This window comes from Polypterus senegalus, chromosome 2 (genome assembly GCF_016835505.1).
Source record: "Polypterus senegalus isolate Bchr_013 chromosome 2, ASM1683550v1, whole genome shotgun sequence".
In the NCBI taxonomy this organism is placed as follows: domain Eukaryota; kingdom Metazoa; phylum Chordata; class Cladistia; order Polypteriformes; family Polypteridae; genus Polypterus; species Polypterus senegalus.
The window spans coordinates 263,607,885-263,623,382 of record NC_053155.1 but is presented as its reverse complement, the minus strand read 5'-3'; the positions used below and the strand labels follow the sequence as shown (position 1 = coordinate 263,623,382).

The window sequence follows — 15,498 nt, the reverse complement described above, 5'->3', positions numbered from 1 at the left end:
TGATGGAGAGCTTGCAATTATTTTTACCCTCTGTCATTAGTTGACTCATGTTGCTCCATCTGAATAGGGCATTGCATTTAACATTTCTCTCCATTGCATTCTATTTTTACTACTCTGAATCATTTGTATGCTTTTGGGTTATTCTCATTAGCACACCCTATGTATGGGATAAATGACTAATGGTCAAAATTGTTATGAAAATTAAAAGTGCTAGAGATGCTTTTTTCCAATTTCACTATTACAGAGTCTTTTCGCATTTAGTGAAATGAAAAGAGAACTGGTCTCATGTCATTTTAACTTAGGTTTTCAACCTTTCTGACTATTTTATCACATTAGTACAGTTCTGTGCATATTGCCTTCAATATGATCCATATTCAACTTCAATACAATTTAAACACTAGAAGGCAATCAAGTAGAATTGGAAAACAGGAATCCTGGAATTTAATTCAGTGCGTTCTACTAAGTGCTTTTCACAGCTTCTCTTTCGTTGCTAAGGGGGCTTCACTTCCTGTTTCTCATCAGCTTCGCTTAACTACAGCAAACTTCACAATAAAGTGATAACAATAGACAACTGACGGTTAAGAAGTTCAGTTCATGGGTAATCTATTTAATTAGCATACAGGCTTTGAGCAAAGCGCCTTGCCCAGCTTGTTGTGTATGTGCCTGCATTTAACCCCCTGCTGCCTAATAAAGTGCTCCTGTGCTTTCTGTAACTTTTTAAATCATTCTATTTAAAATACATAGTTGTTTTATTTTTCTGATGTTTATTTTATTCAGTAGTGTCAATTGTGATCATATATAATTGTATTTCTGTTTTAATGTCCAATGAAATTAGTTTAGCGATATGAATTTCCTTCATATCAACTTTTCTAAGTCATTTTTATAAGCTATATGTATTTTAATACTGACCACAATAAAAAATTGTTTCTTTAAATGGGCATATAAATAAAGCACATTTATAGCCACCTATCTTATCAGTAAGTAAAACTTTTATGTGAATCGATTTAGTTTGCACTGTTGAATTGACCTTAAATAAGAGTATGTCTAAGAGCGCATTCAGATAATATTTATGGCAGATAGTGTCACAATTAAACCTAACTCTTTTTACTCCTTTAGTTAGTTTCTGCCTCTTAAATAGTTAAACAAGCAGTGAACGTTGCAAGACCTCTTACATTTTCTCCAGTCACGTGAAAGCTTATTGTTGGGCTAATAATGTTCTTGGCATGTACAAAAGAATTGTATTCACTCTTTGTGACAGCCAATGTGTGAAAGACGATTTGCTAAATGCATCCTTTGTTTCCTTGTCACAGGCAGTGCAATCCACTGAAGATCTGACCCCTTGTACCACATGTGAGACTGAAAGAAAAGAAGGTGCCGCTGAGGAGGTGCTGCCATCAGATGCAACAGCAAAAAGCAGCGGGTCACAACTGTGTGAGCACAGAGGAGGCAAACATGTCTATGAGAATGGAGAAAGCATAGCATCCTTTTCTACTGGCAGCTCCAATGGAGCAGCAGAGACTTTTTTAGCCATGGAGACTACTGAACCAGTTCATTTTAATGGCCAAAGTCAGCTGGAAAATTGTGTTCACTGCAGTGACTCTGATGAACAGGAGAATAAACTGAGTCCCTCAAAGATCATGCGTTTTTTCTCCACACCACAGAAACGAACAAGTTCCAACTGTGAGAGGCCACGCTCCCTAATCATGACTGGCACCTCCACCACTTGGAATGCACTGTCTTCCTTGAGGAAAATGGGCTCTTTCAAAAAGCTCAAGTCTTCTGTATTCCAAGGAATTCAGGATAAGGAGACTTCGGACTTTTTAAATGAAGGGAACCTAGCTAACAAGCAGACTATCAATGGTGTTTGTTTCAGGGTACAAAACAGTCATTTTTCATACTCTGGTACTGTACCGGACTTGAAGGGCACAGGGGATGGACTAACATCAGATGGGTCTGATGTGGAAGAAAGAGATGATTCCTTCCTCAGGAATACTCATCGCTCCCTGAGTATTCGTCGAGCATATGGAACTGGACGAATTAATTTGCTGGATGGAAACAAAGGAGATGGCCACACTAACTGCAAAAGGTCCTTGTCACCTATTGCAGGTGAAATTGAGATCTGTGAACTCCCCAAGAAGGAGGTGGAGAACATTAAAGTAGTTTATCGACGAAGTAAAAGCACTGATAACCTTAACTTTCTTAGGAAAACCTCCTTTAAGCGGAAGTCAACCTCCAATCTTGCTGAACTTAAAGCAACAAATGAAAGCCAAAGAATACAGAGAACTGTAAGCACTTCATCCATGGACTTGGATAAATCTAATAGTGGTTCAGAAAGGCGGTCTAAAAGGTGGAAAAGTCCAATCCGAGCAAAAGATTTTGACAGAGTGTTTAAACTGGTTAGCAATGCAACAGATACTGCCAAGAAAAAAGAAATTCTTCCAAATGATCAGACAAGCAGGGTGAGGCCAAATAGTCGGTTGCATGATGACTATTCAAGACGTGCCTCTTGTTCCAGTGAACAAGAGCGCAAACGTTGCCTCTCTCCTGCCAGAAATACAGTGAAATCTCAAACTAGTGAAAATCTCCAAAATGAAGTTAGCATTTTGCGGTCAGATTTGCCAGTTTCTGATGACACAAGCAAGGAGGTTCAGCCCTGCCGTAGCCCAGATGTCAATAGTCCACTCAGTCCTTTCAGCCCTTCCAGTGATAGTAATGAGGTCTTCTTTTCAGAGTCAAGCTGTGAACCTAAAAGTGATTCTCATTTTATCTTCGAAGCAGACCAGTCTGTCACACCTTCAAGACCAACAGCTCCCAAACCTCAAAGCCCAAGCACTGAAAAAGTCAAATGTAACAGTACTTTGCACTCTCACAATCGGCACAGCACATTATCACTAAGTTCAATGGACAGTGATGGGAAAGCTGAGGGACATATCCCCAAGATTGGAAAAAGTCCAGTATCTTTTCAGGATTTAGTACATACAGTTTACTATGATGATGCAAATGAAGACAGTGGAATAAGCAGTCATTCTCAGCTCAGCCTGAACATGGGTTCGGGGTGTGAAGAAAAGAAAGAGGAGGTAAGACTCTTAAGATTTGAGTTCATTTTTAATCCTTAAATTAAAATTGGCTTTTCAGTTGGACTTTCAAGCACTTTCACATTGTGATGACTTCAGTTTATTTGTTTATTTGTCATAGAATCCATGTGCAGTACTAATTATTAAAAAACAATTAATTTTTACTACTTAGAAGTTCTTTGAGAGTGATGTAATTGTCCTGCAATCTAGTCAGAAGGTCAGTGGCATCATTCTTTTTGTGTGTCACAGTTGTCGTCTTTATTATTGCACAATTTTCTTATGCTGGCGTGTTAATATTATGCCTCCCTCTACTGACTAATGCTTGAAAATACACAGAAAAGAAAAGCAGGAGATTGCATTTTTGAATTTCCCACAATGGTGAAGTACAGTAATTTAACTACATGTTATAGCTATTGTAATTTATGGCTGATCTCTGTCTAAATTGGTAAGAATATATTTATATACATGCAATGTGTTACATTGCGGTGTAATTTTACTTTTTTAAAATATGATATATGAATTAATAGTTGGATAAAGTTTGGAGATTGTAAGGAAAATACAAAAAAGTAAAAACAAAATTGGCTCATTTTTAAAATGTGTTTGCCTTAATATCCACATTTATTTCAAATGAAATACTACCATACTTTGGATTCAGAAAATATTCAAAATCCTTCACTTTTTTCATATTATGATATGCTGCAGCCTTTTGCTAAAATCTTTCCATAAACCAAAAAAATAGTTTCTAATTAGTAAGTTGATTAGTAAGACTGAGGCCGCTGTGGCCATTCAAAACAAAGATTGTCTACCCCTGCTGTATGCTGTTTACCTACTTGAGCATAAAACCTCATACTGTATTACTTTTCATTTGATGTTGAATACACTTTCTTTTTGTTACTCGAGAAGAAGCCAATTTACGTCATACACTTTCATTTCTTTCACACATATTTACTTTCATATTTACACGCCAAATTTCCTGTCCAAGACACCATTTTCTGTTGCAAGTGTGGAGTGTGGTAAAAGGTAGCTATGGCTAAGGTGCATGTTTAGTAAATCTTGCACAAAAGAATTATTCTCTAGAATGTGTTCATCTGCTACTTGAGCACTTTTTAACAGCACTGAATTTTCCAGAAAAGACAATGCTGAAAGTTGGTATTACTTACATTATGAGCAGAAATGAAAGCATCCTGTTTATAGTAAATGTGATTATAATAGAAAATATACAAAAATCTATTGAGATTCTATCAAAATAAAAAAAATCATATATATCCACAGTTACAGTGTTATAATCATTCTGGTCTTGTTAATTTTAAAAATGTAAAAAAACAAAAAGAAAGAATTGTTCACATATCCACAGAGAGCTCAATGTCATTTTACATGCCCAGATTGAAGACAACACTGCCATCTGCTGTCATGTAGTCCAAAGAACATAAGACTGTTCAATAGCATGAAGGTCATGTTACTCAGTTGATCATTTTTGGTTTGCTAGCTGCTGAATGAGACAGAATTTTTGTTCACTTATTTACTCCAAGACTTTCATCCACTTCACCTAAATGAAAAAACAAATTAGAACAATTAGAACAATCTAGACGAGAACAGGCCATTCAGCCCAACAAAGCTCGCCAGTCCTATTTTGCTTCCTCCAAGAAAACATCAAGTCGAGTTTTGAAAGTCCCTAACGTCTTACTGTCTACCACACTACTTGGTAACTTATTCCAAGTGTCTATCGTTCTTTGTGTAACTTCCTAATGTTTGTGCTGTTTCCAACTGTGTCCCCGTGTTCTTGATGAGCTCATTTTAAAATACAAGTCTCAATCCACTGTACTACCTTCATAATTTTAAACAATTCAATCATGTCACCTCTTAATCTTCTTTTGCTTAAACAAAGGCCCAGCTAATCTTTCCTCATAATTCAACCCCTGTAGACCTGGAATCAGCCTAACCTTTTCTAGGTGCTATGTCCTTTTGTAGCCTGGAGACCAAAACTGCACACAGTACTCAAGATGAGGCCTCACCAGTGCATTATAAAGGTTGAGCATAACCTCCTTGGACTTGTACTCCACAGATCTATATAACCTAACATTCTGTTAGCCTTCTTAATGGCTTCTGAACACTGTTTGAAGTTGATAGCTTGAGTCCACTATGACTCCTAAATCCTTCTCATAAGGTGTCACTTTTTTCGACCCCATTGTGTATTCAAACCTAATATTTTTACTTCCTATGTGTAATACTTTACATTTACTGACATTAAATTTCATCTGCCACAAATCTGCCCAAGCCTGTATGCTATCCAAGTCCTTCTGTAATGATATAACGGATTCCAAATTATCTGCTAATCCACCTATCTTGGTATCATCTGCAAACTTAACCAGCTTGTTACTTATATTCCTATCTAAATCATTTATATATATTAAAAATAGCAGCGGCCCTAGCACTGACCCCTGTGGAACACCACTCTTAACATCAGCCAGTTCTGATGAGGTTCCTCGCACCATCACCCTCTGCTTCCTGTGTCTGAGCCAATTCTGCACCCATCTAAAAACATCAGAAGAATGACAAAGAAGTCATTAAGTATTGTTGATAGTTGCAAAGTCATCTGAGATTGACATAAGGAGCACAGGTTTCCCCCTCCATGCCCCAGTGATTTAGCATTTTAACTGTAAAGTTTTGGACTGCAGTTTAGTCCTGACCCTTTGATTACCATGTGACCAAGTCAATTAATATCACAGTGCGCTCACTTTTTTTAAGCTGTTTTATTAGAAATCTAAGCATTTCTATTGTGGTGTGTTTTTCTTTTCTAATTTTTGTTCTTATCCTGGAGCAGGACAGGCTCTTTGCTTTACAGATTTACTTGGTCATTCCTCAAAATCAAGAAATTGCACTGCTGCTCCACATTCTTCATCACTTAAGCATTTAACAGTTTTAACATTACTTTTAAATCACAACATCTCATCTAGCTGCTAGACCTAATGGGGCAACATTGAGCACTGTTGCTTCTGATATTGTATTTACAAATCATTCCCGTTTTAATTAATAATTTTATTATCCTGTAATATTAAAGGTATGTTGACATGAACTTAAGTAAATGTTTCTTAGGCAGTGATTGCTAATGCAGAATAAATTTCCTAATGCATGGTGGGGAAAAGCCAAGCAAAATGACACCTTTAATTGGCTAACTAAAAAGATTACAATATGCAAGCTTTCAAGGCAACTCAGGCCCCTTCTTCAGGCAAGATGTAATCATTATTACATGATTACATTATGATTACATCTTGCCTGAAGAAGGGGCCTGAGTTGCCTCGAAAGCTTGCATATTGTAATCTTTTTAGTTAGCCAATAAAAGGTGTCATTTTGCTTGACTTTTCATGCTACATTCATAATGGCTAACACGGTCCAACACCCTAGTACTACTAATGCATGGTGAAAGTTAAGCAACTACAAAAGTGAATGGACGAACTTAATATAAAGATGGATGTGGAAATACTTGCCTATGCTTTGTTCAGTTACCCATTAGATTTAAAAAAAAATTATGTTCATACTTTATTTGCACTTGATACTGAAAAGTCATGAGCTGCTCGCCCACTGTTACAATACTTTTTTTTTTTTTTTTTGTCATCAGCAGTAACATGACCTGTATTTACTCTTGAGATTACAAAAACAGGAGATGAGCATAATGTGACCTCTGCCTTCTTTTACATCCCTGGCAACATACAAAGTTAAAACTCTTTTCAGAAAGTCATAGTACCTGGTGTATTATACTTTTTGACTGTTTGACCAATGACATGTGCCTAAATAGTGAAAACCTCATTTATTTTCACTGCTTTTTACTTCAAGAAAAGAAAAAAAATTCAAAGATTCTGCCCCTCTTCAATCCTAAATTAAATTTTGCAGGTTAGCAGAATATTATGTATGTTATAATAGTTGTCTTCTGTGGGACTCATTCTAGCATCGAAGCCCAGGTGATGGGGTTTCAAAAGTTTAGATTCAGGAGATATCAGGTAAATACACTGGCAACAAACACAGTGAACCATATACGTGCACAAGATGAGCTCATCATAGATTTTTTAAAAAGTCAGTAAACAATTTAAGATAAAGCATTTTAACATAGTTGCAGTTTTATAGGATAAATGAGAGACAACAGTGGCAGATTTAAGTGTTCTTTTTATAATGTTATTGTGTTGTGGAATAGGCTTGCAGGACTCTTAGATTAACAGGAACAAATCTTTTAAGGATAAGCACACCGGTTGAGTTTTGGCAAGCCACAGGGTTCTGACTCAAATGCCAGCAAGCATATATCCATATAAACTGAATCATTGTCAGTTAACTTTCAAGTAGTTCCTCTATCTTAGCAGTACAGATCTTGGGGTTCAGGCAGAAAATATTTTGAAGAGCAGAAGAGCTGTTCCAGGTTTTAAATAAGAATAAACTTAACTGACTTACATCAGTGGAAAAACTGTAAATATGTTTGATTATTGCATTTTTGAATTCTTTGTCATCTGAACAAGTAAAATCATCAGAATCACATTTATTGGCCAAGTATGCCATCATACAGGGAATTTGATAGACACACAATTGATAAGTCTGTACCTGAGATAAATACAAGACACACGATGTAAACATGTGCATATAAAGTACAAGACAGTTCAGGAAATACTGCAATATATAAATATTCATAATATTCTTTAGTATATTTACATATTGAGGAGGTGCCCATACTTGGCAAGTACAGCTAAAGTAACCATTTGTGAGCTTGATGGCCTGTGGAAACAAATTGTTCTCATATGTACTCATTTTTTGGCGTAGTTTAGTCCATAAATCCTGGCAAATAGCAAATGCTCCATTGGGTTGTGACCAGAATGTGAGGGGTCAGTGATGATTTTCCCTGCCTGCTTCATGACTCTGGAATTGTACAGGTGCTGTAAGGTGTGATGACTGGTGCCAGTGATCTTTTCAGCAGACCAGATTATTTATTGTAGTTTATTCTTATATTGTTTAGTTGCTTATCCAAACCACACTATGTTGGATGAGCTGAAACCAGACTCAGCGATTGTTGTGTGGAACTGAATCATCAACTCTTGTGATCAATTGAACTCTCTCAGCTGTACATCAGAAGTACTTCTACGGCTGTGTGCTTTTTATTATGGAGTCTATGTTGGTCTTCCATGTCAGGTCCAGGGTGACAGTAACATTTCATAGTATTTCCTCTGTTAAACACTCACCAGTAGCTTTACTGTACCTCTCGACAAGTTGATCATACTCATCTTTGGCAAAAATATGAATGCGCACTCTATCTGAACTTGTAGATTTATTGCTTAAGAGTTGCATTGAATAAGCAAGAGAATGTCAAGCATTTAATGCATTTTCATTTGTGAATGACAGGAGATACCATTTAAAAATCTTTATGGCTGGAAGAACAAAGTAATCAGTGAAGCAGAAAACCTCACCCTGCCACTCAGAGAACCAGTTTGCCATGTAATCTGCAGTCCAGCTGCTGTAACTTTTTCATTAAAGATGTTCTCGTCTGGTGCTTGAACAGAAACACGTTTAAAGCACTAAAGATCACACTCTGGGTTACTCTCATTACTCTTTACCTCCTATATTAAAGGGTATGACAAAATGAACAGCTTATAGAGAATTTTGACAGTCATGTTTCATGTTGTTTGATTTTTTTAAATTATGTTATATCATTCAGAGGATTTCAGTGGTTACTATATAATAGTAAAATGCCATGATTCTTTTCCCAGTGGAAATTAGGGGGTAAGAACTGCAACATTTAGTACCTAAACATAAAATAAAATAATCATCACAGACAAACACTCCATTACTAAACAGGCGTTATAACTTGAGTGTGCAGCACCTTTGCTCCAGCAAGATAACAGTGAAGCTGTTATGACTGTTTTTGGTCCACCAAGGCTTGTCATTATTTTATTCCTCTCTGTTGCTTTGCTCTCATCAAAGTAGCAGCATTATGGAACATATTTTTGTGAACTAGGAAAATATATTCATTGTGCATTTTAAGAAAGACAGGAAAGAATTGTGTTTGCAAATTAATATATTTGGCATTAATTCGGGATGGAGGTTGCTGCACTTAGCAAGCCAAGTTTTTGTTAGCCGGTTGTACGTTTTTGCAAAGCAAATTGATCACATATACTGTGAATTAATTTTCTGAATTTAACTTAAAAACTGCTTATTTACAGTATATGATAGCTAGTTGTACTGTAATATATGTTTGCTGGGATCTTTAATACTACAACAACAACAACAATTTTTATTTATATAGCACATTTTCATACAAATGATGTAGCTCAATGTGCTTTACAGGATGAAGAAAAAGACAAAAGACAAAATATAAAAAGTAAAATTAGGCAATACTAATTAACATAGAATAAAAGTAAGGTCCGATGGCCAAGGAGGACAGAAAAAAACAAAAAAAAAAACTCCAGGCGGCTGGAGAAAAAAAAAAAAAATCTACAGGGGATCCAAGGCCATGAGACCGCCCAGCCCCCTCTAGGCATTCTGCCTAACATAAATGACCTCAATCAGTCCTCATGGTCTTCAGGGTTCACATGGAAGAACTTGATGATGATGATCATGTTGGACTTCTGGCCTTTAATCCATCAATGTAACCCTAACCCTAACCCTAACCCTAACCAACCTGGTTGTCCCCATCTACTTCTTTGAGTCTTAATAAAAAATACAAGCACCCAATGGCACAGAGGCAGCAAATTTAACAAAACCAAGTGGCCCCAGTCAGGCTTCATACTAGCTCTTCTTATTACCATAGAAACTCTGTCTGTGTCGTGCTCTGCTCTCAGACTGATGCCCCCTTCCTCCAACCCTGTGATTTACAGCCGGGAAACCAGAGGGGGTGGAGTCAGGTACCCTCACTGGGGGTCTTCTCAGTGCTGTGGGAAGAAGGGGAGAGGACATGATTAGCGACAGCTCCCCCTCTCAACCCGGCGTGGAACCACATACCTTAGAAGAGCCCTGTGGGTGATCCACTGACATGCATGCGTGACAAGCTGTACTGAGCCATATGGAAACAAAGCAAACCAGTATATGCAGCTAAGAAGCAAAAAGGTTACTTTCATTTCATGTAAAGCCATCACAAAAGTGTGGCTGTTCTCTCATTTTCTATTTATAATCAATTAATCCACTGTTGTTTACCTACTTAGCGTCCAGGTAATTTACAGAAGAAACCAGTTGAGGTAATGTAGGATTGGTGGACCTTAATTATTTGTATTGTTATTCATAATTGAAGTAAAATGTAAATAGTAAGAGTCAGATATGGAAGTGCTCTTTTTCTGTAGGAACAATATTATTTTTTCATTGTGCTACCTTATGTGTCTGTGACATTAAGCTTCCTATAAACTGTTTTTTGATTCAAGGGTACTTGTAAAAATACATTCTATGTATTTACTTTGATTTTTGTTGTCGTTGGAAAGGTTGCATTAATGTTTTTAAATAAAATTAGTTACTTCCTCTAGTACATTTTTTAAAAAGACTCTGTGGTTTCAATTCCAGTAATATTACAGGCAGTTTGACATTTGGACCCCAAGATTTTAGGTGTTAGAATCCTCAGTGTAACATTTGTATGTTCTGTCCATTTTTTTTTGTATTTACCGTTTGGACGTTTGGCATCTCTAGTTGTTAGTGTGTCTTTGTTTGCTGTGTGGATTCCTGTCTTGTGACCATAATGCACATAACCTGCGACTTGGTTAATCTGGTCCAAAATCAGTGACTTATTTGTAATTTTGGAAATTACTTTTATAGTATTCTATTATTTTATGCATCATATTTAGATATTTTATGTGTATTTTCAAATAATAAGATCAAAACCATTTTAGTGTCATCAGCAATTAGATATTTGCTTCTTAAATAAAGTTCAGTTCTGTTGCATTCTAGCCTTTATAGAATGAAGCAGCACTTGTTAGAGACTGTTTTGCTTTTTAATGTTCATAATGCAGTTTGTATTTAAAAATATATGGACTTGTTCACATTTAACAAAGGTCACTGCGGAGGAAGAGTGGAGAAAGTCACAGTCACTTGAAGCAGAGAAAACAGATGGACAGAAAGTGACTCCCAGACGATGGGGATCCAGCAAAAACAAGACTCGACCTAGGCCTCTTTCAGACTACGGTCAGTTAACTGTCAGAAAGTTTTCCATACCTGAGCACAGTATTGCAGTGGAGTCCCAGGACATGGAATGCATGGATGGAGAAGAAAAGTCTTTCAAGTGTGCCTCACAGAGACACAACCAACAAGTGCTTAATCAGAAGAGCCGAAAACGGAGACCAATCTCTGTCATTGGTGGAATTGACTTGTACTCTCATCCCAAGACTGGTGAAATGGAAGCTCTTCTGGCACAAGTAAGATTTCATGAAGACTCTTCCTTTGCCTGTCCGTTTCATCTTCTTGCTTCTGCTTTGCAACCAGCTGCATTCTTTTCCCTTTTCTATTAATGATTTTTGATGATTTTGTTTCCCTAAGGCATGTCTTTAAGTGTGGCAGAAAGTCTGAGAACGCTAAAACTGACTTTGATATTGTAATTTCCCACAAGCTTGTGTGTTGTGGCTTAGTGGAATGACCATTCCTGTACTGGTATGGTGGTATGCGGGTGTTTACATCAGTGATTTGAACGTCAGAAATGTGATAAAGACAGCATGCTATCTTTGGAGCACTGACTTATTTTACAGTACTATACTACCAGCACTACATTTTTATGACATTTTCCGGTTTTAAATGAAATCCTGTTTCTAAAGCACATTTAATCATTGGCTTCAATTTCTTTGCACAAGTAACATTTCTCAGTTTCTCAGAACAAGAGGGATTGCTTTTTTCTTCCCTCAGACTAATTTCATTTTTATTGTTAGTCAACAGTAAACCGGAGTTTGTTAATAATCACGAAACAAGGATAAGCCCCATTATTACACAATCTTGAAGTTTTCAATTCTAAAGAGCTATAATTAACACCTGATGCTTAACTTGAGAAGTGTATGCCAGTATGTCTTGTAAACAAACTGCAGCACAGTTTTCTGCTTAATGCTCTCTTTGTGTGAGTCATTCACAGTTGTGGTTTGGTAGATTGTCATTAAAACTGCGTACAAATGATTTATTTTAAATAGTTCATTGTAAATAAAATTAAACATTTCTTTATGGAGAAAATTCATCATGTCTTTTATTATCCATAACACATAACTCAGAAACAACTTTAGCTGTAGAATTAGTCTTCTTTATAAATACTGTAGCACTACCTTGTGAATGTTACTACGGTGCATCCTCTTTATGTCAGAAGGACTTGAGTTTATACACTAGATTTATAACACTTTTTTGACAATGCTAGATTAGGATTACATCTAAACTTCAAATTATCTCACATCACAATTAAAAGGAATTAACATTCAGAAAGAAACTGCTGAGACAACATCACCATTGTGCCTGATGTTCTTGGGAAGCATGTATGCTGCAGGTTCTCTATCTCTACTGTTAACAGCATTTATACTCCTTATGTTTTGTATTCTTTTCTTGTAACAATTACTTGGAAAATGCAACTGAATCCCACAGATGTTAAATCATACACTGTAATATAAAAGATACTCTGGTTGTTTCTGGTCCTTTAAAAGTACAGAAGAAATGAGCAAGTCAAGCCCATCAGAGGGAGTCACTTACTGTGTCTGTGTACACAACTACAATTTCTTAAAGAACCCCAATCCGTACTACACACAGGATGTGTTTTTCACTGAACTTTCCAAGCTGCATTGCTTTGTTGCATCTCAGTGGCTACAGCTAAAATTGCAGCCCAACTCTAACTGAAAATCATAAAACCAAATGGTTTGCCAGAGTGGTTGGTGCTGCTGTCTCCCAGTTCCAGAGGACTATGTTAAGATCCTGGATGAGGGCTCTCCCTGAGTGGAGCTTAAATGTTCTCCCTGTATCTGCATGGATTTTTGGATTTTATTTCTCTCCGGTCCCAAAAATGTGTAGTAAACTTTAATTAGAATTGATCTATTGTCAATGTGTGTGTGTCTTACTGTAAATTGTCACACCTTACATGGCTAATTCTCACTTCAAACTCTGGCTCTGTGCTTGATAGTGGGGTGGAAATTGAATATATGAATGAATGGATGCCTCTTTTGGAGCTTATGTGGTCTTCTAAGGTCTCCATTTTTTTAAATATAGTACTCCAGTTTTCCTCTCAAATCCCATTAACAATTATAAATTGGACTGAATATGCCCTATAAGAGGCTGATACCCACTCCTGCTTTGTGCCCATTGCTGCTGGGTAGGCTTGGTCCCCTATGAATTTTTATTTAGGTTAAGGTGCTTTACACATTGGTTGAATAGAATTATTGGATATAAATAAATATTATATACAGTTATTACCCTTGGGCAGAGTTTAAGGGATGGCCAGATAGGCCTGGTCCCCACATTCCCAACATATGTACAATGTTAATAAAATAAGTCTCAAATAAATGGTATTTTCTACTACATTTTTAAGGTCAGTGTTAATATAAATACATTAAAAAGCAAAAAATATGCAACATGGTGATGCAGAAGTAGCGCTGCTGCCTCGTATTAAGGAGTCCAGGGGTGCTCCAGGCATGGATTTTACATGTGGATCCACAGGGGTTTACTCCAGTTTCGTCTCACAGTCCACAGACATGGAGGTGAGGTGAATTGATAATGCTGAATTTTGTGTGTGTGTGCGTGTTCACTGCCTGCGCCTTTTGTTTGCTGGGACAGACTCCAGCTGCCCCTTGGCTTGGACAAGCAAGTTTAGAGGATGGATGGATGGATCAATAAATACAAATAATCTGCATATTAATCACACATTGCCTATCCTTAAAACAAACAGAAATTTTGTACACATCATGTAATAACATACATTCAAGCTTTCTGACAGTTTCTATACAGTGCTTCTTCCTCATGAAAGTGTACTTTTGGGCTTCTAACCTTTCATTAATTAATTTTTTTCCCATTTTTTAAAAAAAGTTAAAGATTTTGCGTTTATTTGTAATACGTTATAAATTTTAAAATGCTTTGACCCAAGTGAGGCTTTTGACCTCAGTTGACATTGTGAATCACTGTCTCTTGCATTTTGATGAGTAACCTCCCATGGAGTACCTTATCATAAACATTCTGATATTTAAGGTATATATGCTGCTCAGAAAATTAAGGGAACACTTAATCATCACATTCTAGCACTAGATCAGTTAAGCTTCAGGGGTATGAATGTGCCCAGTTAGGAAGCATAAGCGACTGTGAATCAACTTAACCTGCATTGGTACAAATTAAAGTGACAATAGATGCATTGGAGAGGCAACAGCAAGACAACTCCCAAAAATTGAATGATTCTGCAGATGGTGGTACATAAAATGGCTTTCTCCTTATCCTTGCTCACTGATTCTTCTATAGTTCTGTGTTTTGCTAGTGTCCTTGTCAATGCTGTAGCATGAAGCGGTACCTGCAGTAGATTCAGGTTGCCCAGGTAGTCCAAATCCTCCAGGATGGTACACCGATACGTGGTGTTGCAAGAAGGTTTGCTGTGTCTTCCAGCACAGTCTCAAGAGCATGGAGAAGATAACAGGACACAGGCTGTTGCACAAACAGAGCTGGACTAGGCTGTAGAAGAGCATCAACCCAGCAGCAGGACCAGTAATTGCTCCTTTGTGCAGGAAGGACCAGGAGGAGCAATGCCATTACCCTACAAAATGACCTCCAGCTGGCTACTGTGTGCATGTTTCTGACCAGATTATCAGAAATAGACTCAATGAGGGTGGCTTGAGGGCCCAACGTCCTCTAGAGAGACCTGTGCTCACAGCCTATCACCATGCAGCTTGATTGGTATTCATCAGAGAATACACAGTTGGGGTCCTGTACTCTTCACAGATGATAGCAGGTTCACACTGACCACATGAGAGAGACGTGAAAGAGTCTGGAAATGCCATGGTGAACATTATGTAGCCAGGTTTTGCAGTGGATCAGTGATGGTATGGGGAGGCGTATTCTTGGAGGGTTGCACAAACCTCTACATGCTTGTCAAGGGTACCCTGACTGCTGTTGGGTACCAGGTTGAAATCCTCAGAGCCATTGTCAGAACTTGCGCTGGTGCAGTAGTCACTAGCTTCTTCCTGGTGCATGACAATGCCATCCTCCTGTGGTATCGGTGTGTAGGCATTTCCTGAATGACGAAGGCATTGATTACGTTGACTGGCCTGCACGTTTTCCAGATCTGAATCCAATTGAGAACCTCTGGGATGTTATGTATCAGTGCACCGAAAGCCACCAAGTAGTGTCATCTGTGAAGGATAATTGATTCTCTTGTCTCGTCTTTAGTACTTGCTTCAACAATTTTATCTCTGATTCATATTACATTCATTAGTTACCAGGTTTGGAGCAATCACCTATTTAATGTATTGCCTTTACA

The 15,498-nt window shown here is 37.4% G+C and overlaps 1 protein-coding gene across 4 annotated transcripts in view; it reads left to right on the top strand.

Moving 5' to 3' along the window:
- Positions 1-15,498, top strand: part of LOC120523823 (spermatogenesis-associated protein 13-like) — a 208,400-nt gene that overhangs the window by 158,054 nt on the left and 34,848 nt on the right. For 3 of the 4 annotated variants that reach the window (XM_039745456.1, XM_039745457.1, XM_039745458.1), the window contains 2 exons: positions 1,311-3,077; positions 11,081-11,440. In XM_039745456.1, coding sequence (XP_039601390.1) covers positions 1,311-3,077; positions 11,081-11,440 — 2,127 coding nt within the window. The remainder of the gene's footprint in view (positions 1-1,310; positions 3,078-11,080; positions 11,441-15,498) is intronic. The other variant, XM_039745459.1, reaches the window with a different exon arrangement.